This window comes from Lissotriton helveticus, chromosome 5_1, assembly GCF_964261635.1.
Source record: "Lissotriton helveticus chromosome 5_1, aLisHel1.1, whole genome shotgun sequence".
Taxonomy (NCBI): Eukaryota; Metazoa; Chordata; class Amphibia; order Caudata; family Salamandridae; genus Lissotriton; species Lissotriton helveticus.
In genome coordinates, this window is record NC_136065.1 from 42,384,017 (window position 1) to 42,407,569 (window position 23,553).

A 23,553-nucleotide genomic window follows, 5' to 3' on the forward strand; every position below is an offset into this window, starting at 1 on the left:
ACATTGTGTTTCCCTGGCTTTTTCTGGCCCGGCGTAGAGCAGCGTTTGTTTGTGATTTTAACATTTTTGTTGCAGGTGAAATGCGAAGTTGTGGTGGGTCTTGCCAGGGGAAGATTTGGATGGAAATTCGTTTAATAAACTGTTCACAAGCGCTTCCCAGCCGTTGATGATAGGCACATCTTTTTGGCATTGTAAACGTAGAAAAGCACTGAATTTCCCCGTAACAGTGGGGACAACGCTGGACGACCATTTCATTCACCTTAGGTTCTACGAATGACTGTCTAATATCGTGTGAACGAGTGCCTGATGGTGAGGCACGTTAAGAGATAATGTTATTATTAGGGTTGATGCTCACTTTCCCCCTGTGCTGCGATGTAATGGCACTCGATTAAGGTGAGAATTTCACTGTTTCCTAATGTAAAGTCCAAAAATGAACGGGTTCAGCCGTTAGTTCCTGTCCATGCCGGGGGGGTGGGGTGGGGGGGTATCTGTGGATGAGCGACCGTTTATTACTATATAGCCTATTCTGCAAATTCGCCCAATTTAGACGATCTGAGTCCTGGTGGTAATGCTTGTGTGGCGAGATGTGAGGGGACCACTGGGAGTTTGATCCCTAGGTCTTCAAACTGGTTATGAAAGAAGTTGGTATTAAAGTCTCCAGAGATTAAACATGGTATACTGCCATATGTTCTTAAGATGTAGCATAACATTTCGATCAGGCAGCCCAGTTTGAATTTTTTCTCACTGGTGCAAGGAGACATGTAAACATTTAGCAGTAGTAGCTTGCTCTCTGAAGTGAAATTTTCAACCACAATGCCAGTGACCCAGTCACAGTGTTCCAGAGCCCTGAGAGGCTCCACTGCCCAGTGAGGGTGTCTTCCCTTATTTTGCGAGCCCTGAGAGGCTCGAGTGCCAGTTCGTTGTTCTAGAGCCCAGAGAGGCTCACAGCCCAGACTTGTTCTGCGAGCCTGAGAGAGGCTCATCGTCCGCATTTGTCCACGAGCCCAGAGAGGCTCAGCAGTGCCACAGTGGTGGTTCTTGAGCCCGCGAGGCTCCACCGTTGTCCTAACATTACCTGCACCAGTTGCCCAGCACTTTGTGGGCAACTGCCACGCTTAGGCTCGTGTTCTTGGCTGCCGGCGCAGCCTGCCTGACATTGTGTACTCAGGGCATTTTCAGCCCTTGTAAGGCCAGTTGGCCTGAGGGACAGTTCTGTTGTTGTGCCTGTGATTCTGGTACATTTGTGATGTACATGCTAAATGTGAGTTCTGCACAATTGTTATTGCTGCACCTCTGAATGTGTTGATACATCATGTGTTTTGCTTCTTTCCCTTTGCTATGTGTTGATGCTTAGGTGATTGCTTTTTCCTTCCATAGGTCCTGATACTAAGGTCCTAGTTCCCTGCGTGATTTTCCTAGAGTGGTTAGGGTTACGTAGGAGGTGTTTACCCCTTACCAGGAAGTCCTGGTGTTGTGCTACATGTGCTATTTTTATACTACAGTCGTTATATGCTTTATGTACTGAGTATTATTCCTACAAAGTATTATTTCTACAAGTGCTAAGTTCTAAAAGTGCATACCCCTGACAGTGGTCCAGGTGGCCCTGTCCTGTACATAATCCCTTGTAAATTCTGCCCGTGCCTGTTGGCACAGTGTAACAATATGTGTGTTTTAACTAATGTATGTTTATTATAATACAAAGGCTATTTTTATATAACCTTGTGTGGAGTTTCCTTTGTGGTGGGTCCTGGGTGTTGTTGCTGGGGTGCGTGCGCAAATACTTAACTCACATCGCCTCCAAGTTTAGCCTTGCTGCTCACGCCACGTTACCTAGAGGGTGAGCAGGGGTTATCTTGGTGTGTGACTCCCTTCCCCTGACCTTGGGAATGGTGATCTCTGACTGACTTTGGCGACAGCCCTGGCCAGCCGGGGATCCCGTTTCCAACAGTATGGACTTATATAGCTTAACTTCTGATGTTTTTTGAGAAATTGATATACTGTACAAGGGGAGGCTTGCTCACTGACTTGGTTGGTTGATACTGAGGTGAAAACTGTTTTGCGCATACACGGCAAAGGAAGTTGGCTGGATGGAGTTGCCGAAAACGGTGAGCACTGTGCTCGAAGCCTGTGCTGTCACTGGTTTATTATTTGTAAAATAGTTGCAAATTGTTTTTTGGGCTCTTCCGTGAGCCTATTGCGGGATTTCCGAAGTCTTTTTTTTCCCGTTTTGATAGTCGATGGCCGGATTGCTGAGGTGATTTAACATTGGTAGTTGTGTCGGTGGACGCATTAGAGACTTCTGTTGCTTTGATTGATGGTAAAGAAGAAACGAGTGATAATTCATCAGACATGTGCCCGGGTTCCGGATGTTTGTCCTGTAGAGGAGCCGGTGGCGTGAAGTCGGGAAGCCTGGACTCTGGGATCCTCTGAATTTATGTTAGTACTGATAACAGAAATTGGGGCAATGAGGATAAAGAGTAGATGATGGGAGAGCAGCAACATACTGATTGAACAAACTAGTTGCACTTGAGATTGAGCTTTGATTGTACTGCTCTCCAGTCAAGGGTATGTTTATTAAGATCATAATCTTTAAACAAGCATAAAAGACAATACCGTTTAAAATATCCACATAAAAGTAAGTAAAATCATTGACAATTGCTCCAGTATTAATTAGAGAACTCTTACCCAATCTCATACATTTCATATCACCCGTATAATTGTAATTATAAAAACATGGAATAAATTATCTCCTTTAAAACCATCTCATTTCCTTACATCAAGTATATATTTGTTGGTATAAAAGCATAAAATCCTGCAAATTACTCCTGTCCTCTTAACCACATCAATGCTGATGGTATTCCCCTCCTGTGCTGAGATTTGTTGATTCCCATTGTTCATGACGAGCTGGGCTCGTCATGAGCGTGCGAGGAGGCTACCTCATGACGAGCCCAGCTCGTCATGAGCGTCGAAGGGGTTAATAGGCTCTGTACCTCCTTTATGTATTTACCCAAGGCAATTGCAACATCAATGGTGGGCATTTCAGTTAAGAGGATAGCCGCCTGCGCTCTGTTTCTTAGATCATGTTTTAAAAATATTGGGCGCAGCCATTGTTTCCGTGGTTCTAGTAAAGTTTGGCAGTCAAGCAGAATATGTATAAGGTCGCCTTTGGAACCCAGGTTACATCTGCAGTACCCTTTATTATCTAACATTGTTGATTTTAAGTTTTTGTTTATTATCCAGGGATTGATCCCAATCCGCAACCTTAATATCTCCTGCCTATATATTATTATTATAGAGGCTTTTGTAGCGCGCTCTATTACTAAAAAGTATAGTATCCTGGCGCGAGACTATAGCAACGGTTTGGTAAGATGTCGAGGTAGGGGAACCCCTTCTCATTTGACCAAGCATTCAACATGAATTCTACTGATTTTTTCTTTACTAAATAGTCCATGTCGGTCTCCCTCGAGGCTTCCTTTCCGTTCAATTTCAGCTCACTCTTTGAGAAGGCTAATTGGTGCGTGTCCTGGTTTACCTCCACCTTTAGCCCTTTGCAGATCTGTCTAATTTTTTCTCTACAAGTTTTTGCCCACTTTAGATCGCTGTTTTGGATTTCCTTCCTGCACCATTGTGCTATTTTTTGACCTTCTGTCTCTCCCAGACGTTTCCAAAGTCTGATTATCGCAGATTGTATTTGTACCTCCCAAGAGCTTGTGCCTATCTCTGTTCTTATGGCTTGGACCATAGATGATTGTGGAAGGGATAAAAGGCATTTGAGGCATTTCCCTTCTATCAGGTCCCAGACTCCCTTACCGCTCAAATAAAGGATTTCTGCTCCATATAAGACCTGTGAGGGTATCATTGCGTTAAAGACTTTCAGAAGTGGGCGGTGCGACAGATCACCGTAGTCCCGGTTAAACATTTTTAACCCGCAAATTGATGTGTGGGCCTTAGTTCTTTGTGCTTCCAAATGGGTTCGCCAATTTAGTAATTTATCGAACCATATGCCTAGGTAACGGTATTCTTTTACCGTCTCCAATTTGAGATCCCCTAAGTACCAATTGAACTTACTTATCTTTTTTCCGAAGCATAAGGTTTTTGTTTTATCTAAGTTTACAGTTAAGAATTTCCTCAAACAGTATTCCTTAAATGCATTCAACTTTCTTTGGAGGCCTATCTCTGTCTGGTCTACTATTACTAGGTCGTCTGCATAGAGTAGACAGGGCACCTTTTTTCCGTCCATTCTAGGGCTTGCACTTCTTTCTACCTCTAGATGGGCCAGTAGGTCTGATAGAAAGATGGAAAATAGCTGTGGTGCCAGCACGCAACCCTGTCTTAGGCCATTTTCAATGGGTATTTTTTGTGTCAGTGCACCCCCGGTATCCCTTATTACTTGAGCCAAGTTTCCTTGATGTAGTTCCTTTATTATAGTTAGGAGATCTTTAGGAATTTCTACCTTTATTAATGTTTCCCATAGGCAGACCCGATCAACTGAGTCAAAGGCGGCTCGGAAGTCAACGAAACAACAGCATAATTTACCGTTTTGTTCCGTTGACTTCTTTGCTATTGCCCACAGTGCAAAACCATGGTCGATTGTGGAGTGCCCCTCCCTGAATCCGCCTTGTTCTATAGGTATAATTTGGAATTCCTTAGCCCATGCGTTAAGTTTATTTAGTACAATTTTTGAAAAAACCTTCTCTCCTATATCTAGGAGGTTAATCAGTCTGTAATTTTGTGGTTCCTCCATGCTCCCTTTTTTTTATGGATTGGCCGGATTACTGTGCCTTTCCAGTTGGGTGGCATTATGCCTTCTGTTAGTATTATGTGGAACATCTGGGCAAAAAATGTTGCCCACCACTTTACTTCTGATTTTATTATTATTGCGGGAAGGTTGTCTGGTCCTGCCGCGCGAGTCAGCTTAAGTTCTCTTATTACCGAAAACTGATGGTCCAGTTCTTTGGTGGAGTTAGCTGCGTGATGTAAGCCTGGACTGTTAATCATCAGTTGAGGTGGGGAAGAGGGTTCAATAGTTGGTGGACGCTTTTGTTAGGGCATGGTTGTGGCTGACCTGTTGACAATTATTGGCTCTTCATTGGTTTGTAATTGCCTGTTTCCAGCGTCTCCAATTTTATCCTAAGATATTGGATGTGGGGAATGGCTTGAAGCTTGTGATGAATCCGTTTTTGTTGAATGTTTTACTTTTAAGGGTCCTTTTTGTGACGTTGGGAACTGGGCTGCTTGCGACTACCTGGTGGGGACGGTGAGCACTGTGCTCGAAGCCTGTGCTGTCACTGGTTTATTATTTGTAAAATAGTTGCAAATTGTTTTTTGGGCTCTTCCGTGAGCCTATTGCGGGATTTCCGAAGTCTTTTTTTTTCCCGTTTTGATAGTCGATGGCCGGATTGCTGAGGTGATTTAACATTGGTAGTTGTGTCGGTGGACGCATTAGAGACTTCTGTTGCTTTGATTGATGGTAAAGAAGAAACGAGTGATAATTCATCAGACATGTGCCCGGGTTCCGGATGTTTGTCCTGTAGAGGAGCCGGTGGCGTGAAGTCGGGAAGCCTGGACTCTGGGATCCTCTGAATTTATGTTAGTACTGATAACAGAAATTGGGGCAATGAGGATAAAGAGTAGATGATGGGAGAGCAGCAACATACTGATTGAACAAACTAGTTGCACTTGAGATTGAGCTTTGATTGTACTGCTCTCCAGTCAAGGGTATGTTTATTAAGATCATAATCTTTAAACAAGCATAAAAGACAATACCGTTTAAAATATCCACATAAAAGTAAGTAAAATCATTGACAATTGCTCCAGTATTAATTAGAGAACTCTTACCCAATCTCATACATTTCATATCACCCGTATAATTGTAATTATAAAAACATGGAATAAATTATCTCCTTTAAAACCATCTCATTTCCTTACATCAAGTATATATTTGTTGGTATAAAAGCATAAAATCCTGCAAATTACTCCTGTCCTCTTAACCACATCAATGCTGATGGTATTCCCCTCCTGTGCTGAGATTTGTTGATTCCCATTGTTCATGACGAGCTGGGCTCGTCATGAGCGTGCGAGGAGGCTACCTCATGACGAGCCCAGCTCGTCATGAGCGTCGAAGGGGTTAATAGGCTCTGTACCTCCTTTATGTATTTACCCAAGGCAATTGCAACATCAATGGTGGGCATTTCAGTTAAGAGGATAGCCGCCTGCGCTCTGTTTCTTAGATCATGTTTTAAAAATATTGGGCGCAGCCATTGTTTCCGTGGTTCTAGTAAAGTTTGGCAGTCAAGCAGAATATGTATAAGGTCGCCTTTGGAACCCAGGTTACATCTGCAGTACCCTTTATTATCTAACATTGTTGATTTTAAGTTTTTGTTTATTATCCAGGGATTGATCCCAATCCGCAACCTTAATATCTCCTGCCTATATATTATTATTATAGAGGCTTTTGTAGCGCGCTCTATTACTAAAAAGTATAGTATCCTGGCGCGAGACTATAGCAACGGTTTGGTAAGATGTCGAGGTAGGGGAACCCCTTCTCATTTGACCAAGCATTCAACATGAATTCTACTGATTTTTTCTTTACTAAATAGTCCATGTCGGTCTCCCTCGAGGCTTCCTTTCCGTTCAATTTCAGCTCACTCTTTGAGAAGGCTAATTGGTGCGTGTCCTGGTTTACCTCCACCTTTAGCCCTTTGCAGATCTGTCTAATTTTTTCTCTACAAGTTTTTGCCCACTTCAGATCGCTGTTTTGGATTTCCTTCCTGCACCATTGTGCTATTTTTTGACCTTCTGTCTCTCCCAGACGTTTCCAAAGTCTGATTATCGCAGATTGTATTTGTACCTCCCAAGAGCTTGTGCCTATCTCTGTTCTTATGGCTTGGACCATAGATGATTGTGGAAGGGATAAAAGGCTTTTGAGGCATTTCCCTTCTATCAGGTCCCAGACTCCCTTACCGCTCAAATAAAGGATTTCTGCTCCATATAAGACCTGTGAGGGTATCATTGCGTTAAAGACTTTCAGAAGTGGGCGGTGCGACAGATCACCGTAGTCCCGGTTAAACATTTTTAACCCGCAAATTGATGTGTGGGCCTTAGTTCTTTGTGCTTCCAAATGGGTTCGCCAATTTAGTAATTTATCGAACCATATACCTAGGTAACGGTATTCTTTTACCGTCTCCAATTTGAGATCCCCTAAGTACCAATTGAACTTACTTATCTTTTTTCCGAAGCATAAGGTTTTTGTTTTATCTAAGTTTACAGTTAAGAATTTCCTCAAACAGTATTCCTTAAATGCATTCAACTTTCTTTGGAGGCCTATCTCTGTCTGGTCTACTATTACTAGGTCGTCTGCATAGAGTAGACAGGGCACCTTTTTTCCGTCCATTCTAGGGCTTGCACTTCTTTCTACCTCTAGATGGGCCAGTAGGTCTGATAGAAAGATGGAAAATAGCTGTGGTGCCAGCACGCAACCCTGTCTTAGGCCATTTTCAATGGGTATTTTTTGTGTCAGTGCACCCCCGGTATCCCTTATTACTTGAGCCAAGTTTCCTTGATGTAGTTCCTTTATTATAGTTAGGAGATCTTTAGGAATTTCTACCTTTATTAATGTTTCCCATAGGCAGACCCGATCAACTGAGTCAAAGGCGGCTCGGAAGTCAACGAAACAACAGCATAATTTACCGTTTTGTTCCGTTGACTTCTTTGCTATTGCCCACAGTGCAAAACCATGGTCGATTGTGGAGTGCCCCTCCCTGAATCCGCCTTGTTCTATAGGTATAATTTGGAATTCCTTAGCCCATGCGTTAAGTTTATTTAGTACAATTTTTGAAAAAACCTTCTCTCCTATATCTAGGAGGTTAATCAGTCTGTAATTTTGTGGTTCCTCCATGCTCCCTTTTTTTTATGGATTGGCCGGATTACTGTGCCTTTCCAGTTGGGTGGCATTATGCCTTCTGTTAGTATTATGTGGAACATCTGGGCAAAAAATGTTGCCCACCACTTTACTTCTGATTTTATTATTATTGCGGGAAGGTTGTCTGGTCCTGCCGCGCGAGTCAGCTTAAGTTCTCTTATTACCTGTTCTACTTGATTCTCGTTGAACTCGGATTTGAGGTCTTCAGGTATTTCCTGCCATTTTTGGGGCTCTACCTGATTTCGAGGAGTTCGTACCCCGTACAATTCCTTTATATACTCCTCCCAGGCTGCCTCGCTGACCACACATTTCATTTCTCCGTCTCTCGGTACAGAGGCTGCCTTTACTATTTTCCAGAATTTCCTTAGGTTTTTTTCCTCAGTTGCTTCTAACAAGTTAAGCCAGCATTTTTCTTTATATGCCCTCTTTGCATCATTTACAATTTTTTTAAAATCTGCTTTCTGCTTGTTTATACTTTCCTGTCTCTCAAGGGTGAAATGCTTTTTTTGTCTTCTTTGTGCTGCTCGTATTTCCCTTTTTTTAGATTGACACTCAGCCGAGAACCATTTCACTCGGCTGACCGAGGGTTTTGGGTTGTTCTTATTAACCTTTTTTAATTCTATTTTTAGGTACTGGACTACTTGGTCTATCTTCTCTGTATACCAATCCAGGTTTTTACCTTCCAAATTTCCTAGTTTCACCTTTGCTTGCATAGCCTTCAGTTTTTCCTGGTATTCCTCAGTAAGTCGTGTAGTTACCCGTTTGGGGTACTCGACATCCTGTGGAATCACTTTGTCTCTTGGCATCTTACTTCCCCCAGATATCCTTAGGAGCAAGGCATTATGGTCACTGAATTCTTTTTGTTCTATTTTGAAGTCCCATACTAGATGGAAGTTCCAGGCTGGCATAAACATATAGTCAATTGGGCACTTCTGTAGGCCTATTTTAAATGTCTTCCCTGCTGGGCAGTCTGACTTCATTCTACCGTTCAGACATTGGAGACCCCTACCTCCTAGGAAGTGTATTAATTCTGATTCCTGTTTCGTGGGTTCACCTGGTGGGAAACTAGCGTGGTTTATTCCATACTCTTCCAACAATTCTGTATTCCAACGGTCTACTTTTTTCGGATTTAGTTTATGATTAAAATCTCCCATAATTATCAATGTTTCTGAAGCATGTTTTTCTAAAATAAGATCCATGTCCTCTATAAAATGACCCATCTCCCTCTCATACTCTACTGTGTTTTCCCACTGCATATATACATTCATCACAGTCAACATTTTGTATTTCATTTCCGAGGTCAACAATTGCGATTCTCCTATTAACATGACCAGAGAATCTGGATTTCATTAAAGACACGGAGGCTAACATTATGCATTAATCCTTTTAATGCAGCTCACACAGCCGCCTACATCACAAAGGTTTAGAATAATAACAAGGTGACATCACAGTATCTATAAGAGGCGTGTGCCAGGAGAGATCAGCCTCTTTTAAATGCCTTGAACGACAGAAGGAACGAAGAATGTATCTCGGAACTTGAAGGAGGTAATGAAGAAACTTGGAAGATCCCTGGAGAGACCTGGAGAATCCCTGGAGATTCATCAATTAGAATTGTCTGAAAGAAAATAGAGGGAGTCAAAAAGGACACAAGGTAACCTTCAGAAGCAGTAACAAGGAAAGCATGAGGTTAGAAGGCATGAATCAATAAAGACAAAATAAAACAAGTCAATTCTCCATATCCCTCAAGGGAGGGACGGGAGGGATAATGTTAGCCTCCGTGTCTTTAATGAAATCCAGATTCTCTGGTCATGTTAATAGGAGAATCGCAATTTCATTACAAGACAGGAGGCTACATTATGCATGTTGGTAGCCCTGAAGAACAGCATCTGAGATGTGTTCTATGGGTTTGCAGTAATGGTGTGCAAAGGTAGAAGCATTAGACCAGTCAGCACAGTTTAGAATTACATTCAACTTACCACCAGACCAAAAGGACTTGCTGGACATAGCGCTCCTTAGGGAGTGAGCTTGGAATTTAGAAAGGTCAATACCAGCAAGGCTCATGGCCAACTTAACCCATCTAGCAATGGAGCAAGATGAAATGGGTTTAAAAGGTTTGACGTAGGAGATAAGAAGCTGATTCGCATCAGGTGGACGAAGGTCCTTCATTCTAGAGTCATATTCTTTCATGCAGTTAACAACACAAAGTTTTTTGCAGAAATCAAAACGAGGGTAGGAAATGAAATCAGACATAGTCTTGGTTCTCCTATGAATCTCGAATTTAACACCAAACATGTCATAACATCTATAAGAAATATCCAAGGCTTTGACAACGGAAACCCTGCGACAAGAAATCAGGCACAAGAGAGTGGCAAGTTTAATAGAAAGACATTTCCTATTAAGAAAAGAGTTATCAGGCCAGGAGGAAAAAAGGTCAAGCAAAAGTTTGACATCCCAAACAGATTGATATTTAGGTCTAGGAGGTCTCTTAAGTCTGATACTTTTAAGAACTCTACAAATAATAACATTTTTACCTACCGTCTTATGATTGACAAGAGAGTGTCCAGCTGAAATTGCAGATCTAAAACAGTTAATAGATCTATAGGAGAGACCACTGTCGAAGAGTTCCACCAGAAAATTGACTATACTGGGGATAGGAGCTTCCACGGGATCCAAGTCCCTTTCCAAGCACCAACTAGACCATTTCTTCCAGATGTTATTATATCTGTAGTGTGTTCCAGGTGCCCAAGATTCTCCAAGGAGGGTGAGAGCCGAAGACGAAAGTCCAGACAATTGGTTAGATTGCCTGACACTTTCCAGGCAAGAAGGTTCAGGTTCCCTGAGAGAACCAGGTGGTGATCTTCTCCGCTTGCGTTTAGGAGGAGTCCCTGAGTAGCCGGAATCAGGAAGGGAACGTCGCAAGAAAGTTCCAGGGCAGTGGGGAACCATGCTTGAGACGGCCAGAAGGGGGTTATCAGGACCAAGGAGCATTGTTCCTGTCTCACCTTCTGCAGAACCCTTTGGATCATCGCAAAGGGGGGAAAGGCGTAAGGGCAGAGGGGAGCCCAGGGCTGGAGGAAGGCGTTCACAGCCAGAGCACCCGGGTCTGGCATCCAGCTGAAGTATTGGGGGAGTTGAAAGGTCAACCGGCTTGCGAAGAGGTCCACGTCGAAGGGACCCCAGAAGTGGAAAAGGGAGTTGAAAACAGAGGTATCGAGTTTCCAATCGCTGAAGTCTAGAAGGAACCTCGAGTTCCAGTCTGCTGAAAATTGGATTTCCCTGGGAGATATTCTGCCCTCAGGGAGATTTTGTGTTCTAGGCAGAACATCCAAAGTTTCTTGGCCAGGTCTGATAGGTCGGCAGACCTCGTGCCACCGAGACGATTGATATAAGAGACTGCAGAGATGTTGTCCATTTTCAGGAGAACGGATCTGCCCTGGAGAGAGTGTCTGAAACTCATCAGAGCGTAGAGTCCAGCTGTCAGCTCTAAGAAATTTATATGGTGAGAAGATTCTGAGGGGGTCCAGACACCACCGGTGTCCTGGTCGAGGAGGCGTGCTCCCCAGCCGTGAAGGCTGGCGTCTGACTCTAGAACGAAATCCGGAGTTGAACCGAAGATAGCCCTTCCGTTCCACGCATCCAAATTGTCCAGCCACCAAGAAAGTTCTAGTCTGGCTTGTTCGTCCAGGGAGACATGGTCTCCGTACCAGAGGCCGGATCTGAGAGCATTGGCTTTCACTCTCTGAAGGGCACGGTAGTTCAGCGGGCCTGGGAAGATAGCTTGGATCGAGGAAGAGAGGAGACCAAGAAGTCTGGCCAGTTCTCGGAGGGAGAGAGATTGTTGTCTCAGGACGAATCTGATTTCCTTGCGGATTTTGGCAATCTTCTTTTTTGGGAGTAGGAGGAGACAGCTGGAGGTGTCCACAGTGAAGCCTAGGAACTCCAGAGAAGTGGAGGGTGAAAGAATGGACTTTTCCCTGTTTATAATGAATCCGAGGTCCTCTATGAGATTCATGGAGGCCTGGAGATCTTTTAGTAACTGCGAATGGGATTGGGACATGATGAGGATGTCGTCTAAGTAAATAATGAGACGGATACCTCTGGTTCTTAGGGTGGAGACGATCGTTCTCATGACCTTGGTGAAACACCAAGGTGCGGATGAAAGGCCGAAAGGAAGGGCCTGAAACTGAAAAAGGCGATTGTCCCAGATGAATTGGAGAAAGGGTTGATGTTCTGCAGCCATGGGTATGGTGAAATAGGCATCCTTTAAGTCCAATTTGACTAACCAGTCTCCTTGAAGGAGGAGATCCCTGAGAAGATGGATGCCCTCCATCTTGAAGTGTCGATAGACGAGGTATTTGTTTACCTCCCGAAGGTTTATTACTGGGCGCCAACCCTTGTCCTTCTTCTCGACAAGGAAGAGGGTGCTTACGAAGTTTTTCTGAGACCAAGGTACCTCTATTATGGCACCCTTCTTTAACATAGAAGAGACCTCTTCTTTGACGATTTGCAGGTGTTCTGGAGGAAGAACCAGAGGGTTCGGAGTGACGTATTGATATGGGATCTCTAGGAATTCTATTTTGAACCCTTGAACTGTTTCTAGAACCCAGGGGTCTTGCGTTAGGGATTTCCAAACGTGAAGGAAATGTTTGAGCCTGCCCCCGACCTTGGGAGGGGAAGAAGGAAGAGGAGCACTTACCTTGGGTAGCGTTGTTGGAGGCACCACGGGGGGGGAAGCCTCTTCCTCGGGTACCTCTTCCTCTAGGCGGGTAGTATTGCCTATTGTTGGAGGGGTAGAAGCCTCTGCCGCTCGAACCCCTTCCTCTTCCAGATGGGAAGGGCCGAAAATGTCCACGGCCGGAAGAGCGGCCCCTTCTTCCGGCCCGGCCAAAAAGGTTTGTAGGGAAAACCCTTTTCATATTAGATTGTGCTCTGTCCAGAGCGGTAAAGGTCGCGACATATTTACCCAGCGTTTTAATCATATCCTCTCCAAAGAGGAGGCCATTAGGCTTAGAGGAAGGCTCCTTCTCTGCGAGATCGCCGAGTTTGGGGTTTATTCTATTGAGGATGGTCCTCCTTCTTTCGATGTTAAGTGAGGAATTCGCGTTACCCAGAAGTACAATTGCCCTTTGGCTCCATCCCCTGATTAGGCTAGTATCCAGGGGAGTGTTGGAGATGTGGGATTCTTCAGCTAGGCCCGAGAATTTTAGTAAGGGGGCCTAAAAGGTCGAGGAGGCGATCCTGGCAGGCTTTAAGAGCTCTTTCAAGGCCCCTCCTGGGGTCCTTCCCTAATTTGAATAGGAACTTTATGAGGTCAGGGTCTAGGTTGGGGGTTTGGCATACCTTGTCCTCAATGTAAGGCCTGGGGCATTCAGACCTCATAGTGTTGCGAGAGTGTAGCTCGAGAGAGTTTCTGAGCCATTTAGTTACGAACTTTGCAACATGGTCGTGTGGGTACCATCTAGAGATGTTGGGGTGAGATATGTTGGTTGGGGAGAACATTTCTCCACCTAGGGGGTCAAGGACCGCGTCCTTTGAAGAGGGTGAGGAATCTGCCTCTGAAAATGTGTTGAGATCCAAGTCGCCCAAGTCTCCCTCATCGAGGTCGAGCACGAACTCATCGTCTGGTTCGTTGAAGAACTCGTCTTCATCAGAACTAGGATCCACACGAGCACTGTCAGTATATGTGCCGCTTAGGACACCTGTCAACGTTGTGCCGCTAGGGACACCCAACCCAAGTGTGCCGCGAGGGGCAACCTTGCCTTTTGAGGCGCTAGGGCCTCCCAAACCTTGTGAGGTGCTTGGACCTCCCATGATGTGCGAGGTGTCACGACCTCCATCAGTGCTAGGGCAGTGTCTGGATTTCTTTTGGGGCTTAGAGTAATTAGAATCACATGGAGGGTCAGGCAAAAGTGATCTTTTATTGGATATGACCTCCCTGAATGTATCCAGCATACAGGTCCTCATCTCCCTCTGTAGGAAGGTTTTAAAGGCGTCGCTATTGTGGTTAGGGGAGCTAGCCACTGCATCGTCTGATTCTAGGTCAGACATAGTAGGTAAGTAAGTTAAATTAGTATTAAACCTATAGGCAGATATGTTTTAAATATATTGGTATGAGGCTTAGTTAGGCTAAAGGGAGCGTTTGCATATGAGCTATAGGCAGGTTGAGGTAGGGTAGGTACACAATGCCTTCAAAATACTTATTCCTTCCCCTTTTTTTTTTTTTTTTTTACCTAGAACCTTATAATCTGAAAGCCAGTGTGGAATTGAGCCTATTTATCGTTTTTCTAAAACGGAGGAGCTCAAGGACTCTCAGCGAAATATCCCAGGGAGATCGTAGCGCAACCGGCAAGGTAACTGACGCGCTCGAGCAGCTGAAGGGAGAGGGAGAGGAAAGCACCCTAGGAGGCATACCGCGTTGCGTCGCCGTTGCCAGGGTGCATTCCTCTGCACCGCGTCGGAGGATCGGAGCGGCTCTGGAGCGGCTCGCGCTGGGAAGGGGGGTCTATAAGAGAGAAGGGGAATCCTTTAAAACAATACATATTGCGGGCAGAGTCGTGACGGGGTAAAGGAGTAGAGAACGGAGAGGCGCTGAGGCCGTCGAGAACGAGGCGCTAAGGCCGAGGTCGCGATTGAGTAACATCCCACGCACTCGCCGTGGAGTCAGAGGGTGAGGAGAGGGGAGGGGGGAAGAAAGCGACAACCATACATTGGAAGTCAGGGAACGAGAAGGGGTGAAAGGACAGGATGGGAGCTGTCTTGAAGGTAGTACATGGGGAAAACTTTAGTCATGAAAAGTCATAAGGCAGTAGTATCAGGTAACAGTGAACGAATTCAATAATTCAATAATCATACAATATATGAACAAATTCGATAATTCAATAATCATACAAAATAAAGGAGAGAGTAGAGAGGCTACTTATCTGTTGTGAGCCGCATTTAAAAGAGGCTGATCTCTCCTGGCACACGCCTCTTATAGATACTGTGATGTCACCTTGTTATTATTCTAAACCTTTGTGATGTAGGCGGCTGTGTGAGCTGCATTAAAAGGATTAATGCATAATGTAGCCTCCTGTCTTGTAATGAAATTCAAGTCTACAAGCTAGAATCCATTTACATTTCATTTTTAGAGGAGTCGCTTTTCGCAATACTTTTGTTGACACTAATATCATTAAACCCCCTGACGGGCGACCAAATCTTTTTCTCGTGGCTGGGCGATTCAATTGTAGATAACCCTCGATGATTGGGGTTTCATCGCATGTCCAAGTCTCTTGTAGGCAGGTAATTTCCACTTTATTTATTACTTCTTTTATGTATTCCCGCTTTAGTTCGCTGCCTAAACCATTTATATTCCATGTTAAGAGACTTAGACATTGCGACACCCCCCCATCCTATTCTACCTCACTTAAGCCTCCTTCTTCTGCCCCTTCCTCCGTATAGTGCTTGCTTAAATCTCCCACATAGCTACTACTTAGAGACCAGTTGTCCCATGTGGCCTCATTTCCTGTATTGCTTATCACTATATTCATGCAGCTCCGGTTTTCCAGGTTATCTCTGCATAACTTTACTTGTCTCTTCCCCAGACCTGCGTGGTATTTTAGAAAGGTATTGCCCAGGAGGCTTTTCACTTCCCTCTCTGGTATTACCCTTATACCCATTTGGTTTATCTCGCTGGTGGCTTTTAAGATTGCCGTTTTTACCAGGTCTGAATGCAGTGACACTTTAGTTATTTCTTTCCCGTTTCTATTTTCTTCGAAGCCAACTTGTCTTAGATCCCTTGTACTAATCCCCCTCAGGCTGCTGCATTTGGAAAAAGCGGTCAGGATCTGTGCCCTATTTAGGGGGTTTGTATTTCTAACCAACTCTCCCCTTTTCACAGTTTGTATTTGTTCCAGGTATACCCACTTGTCATTATCCACCTCTAATATTTCCTTGGGGGTTTCATATTTTAGCTGTCTACTCTTTATTCTCCCTTGTGGTGGCCCCAGACTTTCTACTTCTATTAGGTCTCTGGAATGTGGGGTGACTACTCTTTGACCATTTTTGGGCTGTCCTGGAGCTATTCTTACTTTCTGCTTTTTAATGTTACTTCTCCCATTTTTCCTAAGTACTAACGGGGTCATTGGTATTTTGGGCACCGATTGCGTGGGTTCAGTCAGTACATAGATTGGGGCAAATGCATTTAAATTTGACTGAGGTCCCCCCTCTGGATTCTTCTTTTGTCTCTTTGTCGAATGGTACAGGGCCCGCTTCTTACCATTCCTATTTCTAGTGGTAGCTGCTGCATACACCCCTCGCCTTTTTATCAGCATTGGGTGTCTAGAAATATATACATTGTTGGATGTCTCTGTCGCTTCATTTTCTCTACTTTGTTCTATTGGTTGGGGTATGAATGCTGGATTTGCCACAGCTACCTCTGCGGGGTCACTCTCTATATTTTCTTCTATAGACTGAGGAGTGGCTATCGTAATTGGCATTTGGCCCCTAATCCCCACCAGTTCCTCGCCAATCTTTTTTAGGGACAGTTTCTGTGCTTTCAACACTCCATTATTTGATAATGTTACTTCTAAAATTCCTTGGAGTGTCTTCTGTAACATCAAAATTAGTTCCAACAGGGAGGATGTGGGAGTTGCAGAAAGAATCGAATCCTGTGGGTTGTTTATTTCTGGGTTTGTTTGATTTTCTATTCTTACAACATCCTGCTCTGAATAATTTTTTTGTGTATTCGCTTTCTGCCTTTGTTGGTCTCTTGCATCTCCCCAGACCAGGCTCGGGCTCCGAGTTTCATTTCCCTTCTGCCTTTCATTTTCTGTGGATTGCAGTGAGAACATTCTTGGAGACGAAGAGAGCCGAGGCGCTGCTATTTGTAGATTTTGACTTAGAAGGGTAAGGTTTATTAATATTGGGTCCTCCCCTCCTTCCTCTATATCTATAGATTGTTCATCGGGAGGTTCTCTCACTTCTTTCCTTTTTTGGTTCACGTTTCCTGCCCCCGCCTCTTCGCTGTCTTTTGCGCCGTTTTGTTCCTGGTCTTCTACTTGTTCCAAATTTATTTGCTCTATAGATTTGTAGTGTTTCCCTACAAAGTCTTTTATGGAACTGGAGGCTGCCAAATTTTCTTTCCGTTTGGTGGTTGTGTTAGTACAGTCCCTTTTGGCTTCCGGGACATTTTTGGCTGCCCTTTTAACTTTTCTTTTCTTACATCTCCCCTTGCTGTTGTCCAATGCAGAGGTCTGGCTTTCCTGGGACTCTTCCAGTGAAATTGAAACCTCCACTACTTTACTCTTCCCTAGGCTATCATCTTTGCGCACTTTTTGCCCTTTTTTCGGGGCCATCTCATGGGATTATAATGTCTTTAACTGCAATGCTGCTGTTAATGTTTTCACAATTCTGTTCCGGGGTGGCTCAAAAAAATATACACAATTCTTTCACTTACCTCTGTTGTGCCTTATTTCTGCCAGCCTGCCTTGTCGCTCTTGTTTTCCTCTTCCGGGATAATTCTCCTGTTGCACCTTCTCTCCTGGGCTCTTTGCACCTCAGGTGCCTTAGGTATCTGACTGGGTGCAATCGCGCTATCTGGGGTCCAACTTCTAGCGTTCTTCTGGGCCCGGGCTATGCCCCCCCCTCCAGCGCTGCTACACCACTGACCGGCGTGCCTCTGTTTATAGTCCTGACAGTGAACATGCAGCGCCCTCGCTGCTTACTTTTCACTGGGCTAATGGCTAATGGCTACAGCGTGGGGGAAGGCTGAAAGGTAAATGCGGGGGTCTTTTGGATACACAGCGCCCAGCGCACAGCGTACAGCGCACAGCGCACGGCGTCCGAGTGTCTGGTGATATTTCCTCCCCTTTCTCTCGCGTGCTTCCTCACCGTGTTGGAGGCTCCCGGCAACCGGCGGCCGGTTTCCGTGAGTTCGCGTTTGGCTGTCTCCTGCTGCTCCTGCTCGATTACTCAGGCTGCGTCTCCTGGTTGCGTCCTGTGAAGGCGAGGCTGGGCGTGGCTAGGCACAACAGAGATCAGTCGTGGACATGCGAGAGAAGGGCAGTGTGATGAGCTTTGATTATCAGCAAACTGAGCGTATCCATTTTTTGATAAATTCCTACAGTGTACACAGCAAGAGTGTTTAATGGATCCACCTGTTGATCCATTTTGTCTGAGTGGTAGTTCAAAGCTGATACTGTAGGTTGAAGGGTTTGGAGGAGTTGTGACCAGAGCTCCTTTAGGTAGTGAGATCTAGGGCTGATGGTCGATCTGTTGGATTCTTTAGTAAAAAAGGATAAGTCACGGTGGGTATTGGGCATGGTGTTGTGGCCCCAGCCTGTGTTGATCTTTCGATGACAACTATTGGCAGTTGGTGATGAAATGGTCGGAGATGATGTTGTGGGGTTGCTTAGATGTTCGTTTGCCTGGGTTGCAACATGTGGTGGGCGGGTGGCGATTGGTCCGCTACTGCATCGTCAGAAACCCTCTTCTTGATGCCTTTTTTTGAAGGAGTAGATGGGCTTTCCTGGTTTTCCCAGATCTCATCACTGGGGGACGTAGGGGTATGGGGTAAGGGTTGGCCCTCACACGCAGATTCCTTGTGACATTATAAGATGCAGCAAGAGAGTCCACATTATGGAAGTTACGCAATTTATGGAGAACACATTGTTTTGTTTGTTGTAGCTCCAGTAGTGTTCTGGAAAATCTTTGTTTATGTCACCTCTTATTGTATACCACATGTCTGGTTGTGTATGTCTACCAAATGTTATCTGTACCAGCTTATATGTCTGAGCCTCACGTTACATTTTTACTGAATACATTTTGTATGTCTTACTAGACTTTTTGTATATGGCCCATATTTTGCATTGCATGTTTTTATCCCTGTTCTGTTGTGTGTGCATTGTCGTTATATATATATTATGATTTTTTGATGTATTATTTATTTGTTAGTGAAATATGTTTGTACCATGATAATTATCTGTACATTCTTGAAGCATTGTGTGGATAAAATAGCCTGAGACTTAAGTGTCGAGAGCATGTCAATGGGGGGGGCGTTCCTGGTGAGCCCCCACCTCTTTCTGTGCTCAGGGGTAGCCTGGCTCCCCCGCTCCTTGAAAGGTGCTTTACAACAGCTGCGGGCGTAGTGCAAGTAACAGCAGGAGTAAACTCGGAAGAGAGTCGGTGCTTCTGTGGGTCAGATGGACACACGGCCGCAGATATTTACGGGAGAAGGGGGGGGGGGCTCTGTGCTTAGCCCTGATGGAAGGGTCACAACTCACATGCAGGATAATAGCAGCAATGTATATTTGTCCAGTGTTTTTTTAAATGAGTGTAACCTCGGCTCAAGGGCTTTGGAGCGCTTTACATGAGCCCCGATCCTTGTACACAAGGTCAGGTCGATTCTAGGCTCGAAGAGATCACTTGATTTGCCCAGAATCACAGGATGTTGAGTCGACGCCGGGACTCGATCCTTCATCCCCAGTTCCAAAGTCACAGCTCTGGGCGTGAGACCACAATGGCTTGGTGCGGGGGCGTGATGCGGGCCGGCTGACCCCGCCCCCTCCCTTCACAGGGCCCCTATTCTACCTACGAACATGTGTGACGCGAGCGTCTCTCATTCGGGGCATCATTTGTGACGCTTTTACGCAGCGTTTCGAGGAGCAAAGATCTGCAGTAACGAGCACCAAGGGCTGCTAAAAAACATATGTATTATTAGAAGGCAAGTGACGCAGGTGTGGAGGGAGCCCAGCAGGGGGTCAAGCTCCCCCCCCCCCCCCACAAGATGATTGGTTAAGACCTGTGCTTGAAAGACCGACGCAACATTTACATAAAGGCTCTCTTTCCGCCCCCTCCCCCCCCCTGTGTTGGAAGTGCGTGTCTCAAGTGGCCTCTCTCACCCCAACATCTGCCTCCTTCCCGTGCCTCGGTGTCCCCAGTTTCCATCCCTCGGTGTCCCCCATTTCTAGAGATGGACGAGCCACTGAAAGCTTAGCCAGACTCAAGCCCGGCTCGGCTCGAGGTCCTGTTGGCACCTCGAGCCCATGAGGAGCCGAGCTTTCATGGGGCTCCTGCCTGCCCGCCTCCTTTACCCTGGATGAGGCCTTAGTGGGTTTGAGTCTCGGCTCAGCTCACCATCCTGTGATTCTGGGCACATCGCTGCATCTCCCCGTCCCTATAAACAAGGAAGGTGACCTTGAACTAATGCTGGTGCAGAGCGCCCCAAGACCTTCAGGCTGTCTTTGCTCTTAATAAAGGCAGAAGGAAAGTCTCCTCCGCCTCAGGTAACAGGCATGACCTTCTCTTGATTTAATGAAGGCCGCGGGCTGTAATATTCGCAGTGGGAGGGTTGGTGTAATAGGGCTGGTGTAATAGGGCTGTAGGGGGTAAAGTTCACATTGAGGGGGTGGGGGGGTCAGGCAGGTCCTGTTACACTTTACAACAATATGTCAAGCCGAGGTCCAGGGGCGCCGTCTTCACACATCTGGAGTAGAGGAGGCCGCACTCACGACAGAGCAGCTTTAAGATAGAATGAATAAAATACCCCCTGCGGCGGCACCTCTCCTCACCTCCAGAGATAAAGGAAGAGAGACGGAAGGAACTGCAGGGGCCGCTGGGTAATGAGGAATGCGCTTTATTAACAAGACTTTTACCAGGTGAGAGTAAAGTATCATCTACTTCACATAATGTCTTCACATCTCATATTAAATGACGACATACAGACTGCTTTAACCAGCGTCAGTGACGTCTCATGTCACCCCGCACCTCTCTCTCCCCCCTCCCCCTGCCGGCCGTCTCTTCACCCCCGCACTGTCACCGGCAGGACCCGCAGCGCCCCCGCATTCCCCCCTCCCTGGTCGAGTCCTGGATTGAAGAGGGGCCGCAGGGTGGGGGGGAAGGTGGCCCCCGAGTAGGTGAAGAGCAGAGACCCGTCATCCGCATTGTAGAAGGAGATCCGGCCCGCCTCATAGTCCAGGAAGAGACCCACAGCCCTGGGGGGCACCTGGGGGGTCAGGAGGGTGGGGGGGGAAGTGTTAGCTTGGTATTTACCATCTCTGAGCCACACTGTCCAGTATCCAAACTCAGGCGCTAGTGTGATATTCCCCTTCCTGCTCGCAGCCTCGTCACTCACCCCCAGGCTCCAGCGCGTCTTGTCCCCCACCTCCACCTCCCAGTAATGCCTCCCGGAGCTCAGCCGCTCCCTCCCCAGGACTATGATGTATTTAGTGAACCTCTGGGGCGTGTCCGGCAGATCCTGTGCTCTGTCTCCCAGCCTCACGCTCCTTCCGTCATCGGACAGGACGAGCCAGGGACTCGCAGTGTCCGGGTCCAGGGTCACCGCAGCTGCAAGAGAGAGAGAAGCAGAGGTCAGAGGTCAGCTCATGGCATGGCTCCTAGTGTACCCTGGGGGCAGTGGGGGCACCCCCGGCTCTCGGGTCTTTTAAACAGACCGACCGGTAAGTATCACCTCCTGCTGGGCTCCCACAGGGGTCAATCTCTTTATGTGACCCTAATGTGTCAATTCCCCAGATGTCTCTGCTCCGAGACATTTGTGTGTTCATAACTGGCCTCTGAGGCACGTATACCACCAGAAGGTGTCACACGCCTTTGTACTGTACAATAAAGAGTTGTTGACAATACCAGAGTGTGTTTTGTACAATTCCAACTCATAATTTTCAACAGAGATGAATCTCATATTGTAAAAGTTAAGGACCAGAATTCACAGATTGTGTGGAGTCTGTGTACAGATGAACAGTGTCTGCTTCAAACCAACCTCCTAATATTGTGCTATGTAATGTGTTATATGTGTGCAGTGTTGGCTTCCATTACATGTTTGTCACCAGGAACGCTCGCCCCCCCCCACACAACCCCCTTCACCATTAGACAAAACGCCCAGCTGCCTCCACACGGTCCATGAGCTCTGAAGGATGAGAGGCGGAGTCCACACACCCTGAAGGATGAGAGACAGAGTCCACACACCCTGAAGGATGAGAGGCAGAGTCCACACACTCTGAAGGATGAGAGGCAGAGTCCACACACCCTGAAGGATGAGAGGCAGAGTCCACACACTCTGAAGGATGAGAAGCAGAGTCAACACACCCTGAAGGATGAGAGGCAGAGTCCACACACCCTGAAGGATGAGAGGCAGAGTCCACACACCCTGAAGGATGAGAGGCAGAGTCCACACACCCTGAAGGATGAGAGACAGAGTCCACACACCCTGAGGGATGAGAGGCAGAGTCCACACACCCTGAAGGATGAGAGGCAGAGTCCACACACTCTGAAGGATGAGAGGCAGAGTCCACACACCCTGAAGGATGAGCAGCAGAGTCCACACACTCTGAAGGATGAGAGGCAGAGTCAACACACCCTGAAGGATGAGAGGCAGAGTCCACACACCCTGAAGGATGAGAGGGAGAGTCCACACACTCTAAAGGATGAGAGGCAGAGTCCACACACCCTGAAGGATGAGAGGCAAAGTCCACACACCCTGAAGGATGAGAGGCAGAGTCCACACACCCTGAAGGATAAGCAGCAGTGTCAACGCACCCTGAAGGATGAGAGGCAGAGTCCACACACTCTGAAGGATGAGAGGCAGAGTCCACACACCCTGAAGGATGAGAGGCAGAGTCCACACACCCTGAAGGATGAGAGGCGGAGACCACACACCCTGAAGGATGAGAGGCGGAGACCACACACCCTGAAGGATGAGCAGCAGAGTCCACCCACCCTGAAGGATGAGAGGCAGAGTCCCCACACTCTGAAGGAAGAGAGGCAGAGTCCACACACCCTGAAGGATGAGAGGCAGAGTCCACACACCCTGAAGGATGAGAGGCAGAGTCCACACACCCTGAAGGATGAGAGGCAGAGGCCACACACCCTGAAGGATGAGAGGCAAAGTCCACAAACCCTGAAGGATGAGAGGCAGAGTCTACACACCCTGAAGGACGAGAGGCAGAGTCCACACACCCTGCAGGGTGAGAGGCAGAGTCCACGGCTCTGAAGGGTGAGAGGCAGAGTCCACACACCCTGGAGGATGAGAGGCAGAGTCCACACACCCTGAAGAATGAGAGGCAGAGTCCACAAAACCTGAAGGATGAGATGCAGAGTCCACACACCCTGAAGGATGAAAGGCAGAGTCCACACATCCTGGAGGATGAGAAGCAGAGTCCACACACTCTGAAGGATGAGAGGCAGAGTACACACACCCTGGAGGATGAGAGGCGGAGTCCACACACCCTGAAGGATGAGAGGCAGAGTCCACACACCCTGAAGGATGAGAAGTAGAGTCCACACACTCTGAAGGATGAGAGGCGGAGTCCACACACCCTGAAGGATGAGAGGCAGAGTCCACACACTCTGAAGGATGAGAAGCAGAGTCCACGGCTCTGAAGGATGAGAGGCAGAGTCCACACACCCCGAAGGATGAGAGGCAGAGTCCACACACCCTGAAGGATGAGAGGCAGAGTCCACACACCCTGAAGGATGAGAGGCAGAGTCCACACACCCTGGAGGATGAGAGGCGGAGTCCACACACCCTGAGGGATGAGAGGCTGAGTCCACACACCCTGAAGGATGAGAGGCTGAGTCCACACACCCTGAAGGATGAGAGGCAGAGTCCACACACCCTGAAGCTCTGATACAGGAACAAAGCA

At 46.7% G+C, this 23,553-nt stretch overlaps 1 protein-coding gene across 1 annotated transcript in view; it reads right to left on the reverse strand.

The window, feature by feature from the left end:
- Window positions 1–20,694: 20,694 nt before the first annotated feature.
- LOC144752372 (butyrophilin-like protein 9) overlaps window positions 20,695–23,553 on the reverse strand; it is a 401,025-nt gene continuing 398,166 nt past the window's right edge. Inside the window, exon 22 of the mRNA XM_078640307.1 lies at window positions 20,695–21,241. Within this exon, the coding sequence (XP_078496433.1) occupies window positions 20,697–21,241 (545 nt within the window). The 3' untranslated portion in view covers window positions 20,695–20,696. The remainder of the gene's footprint in view (window positions 21,242–23,553) is intronic.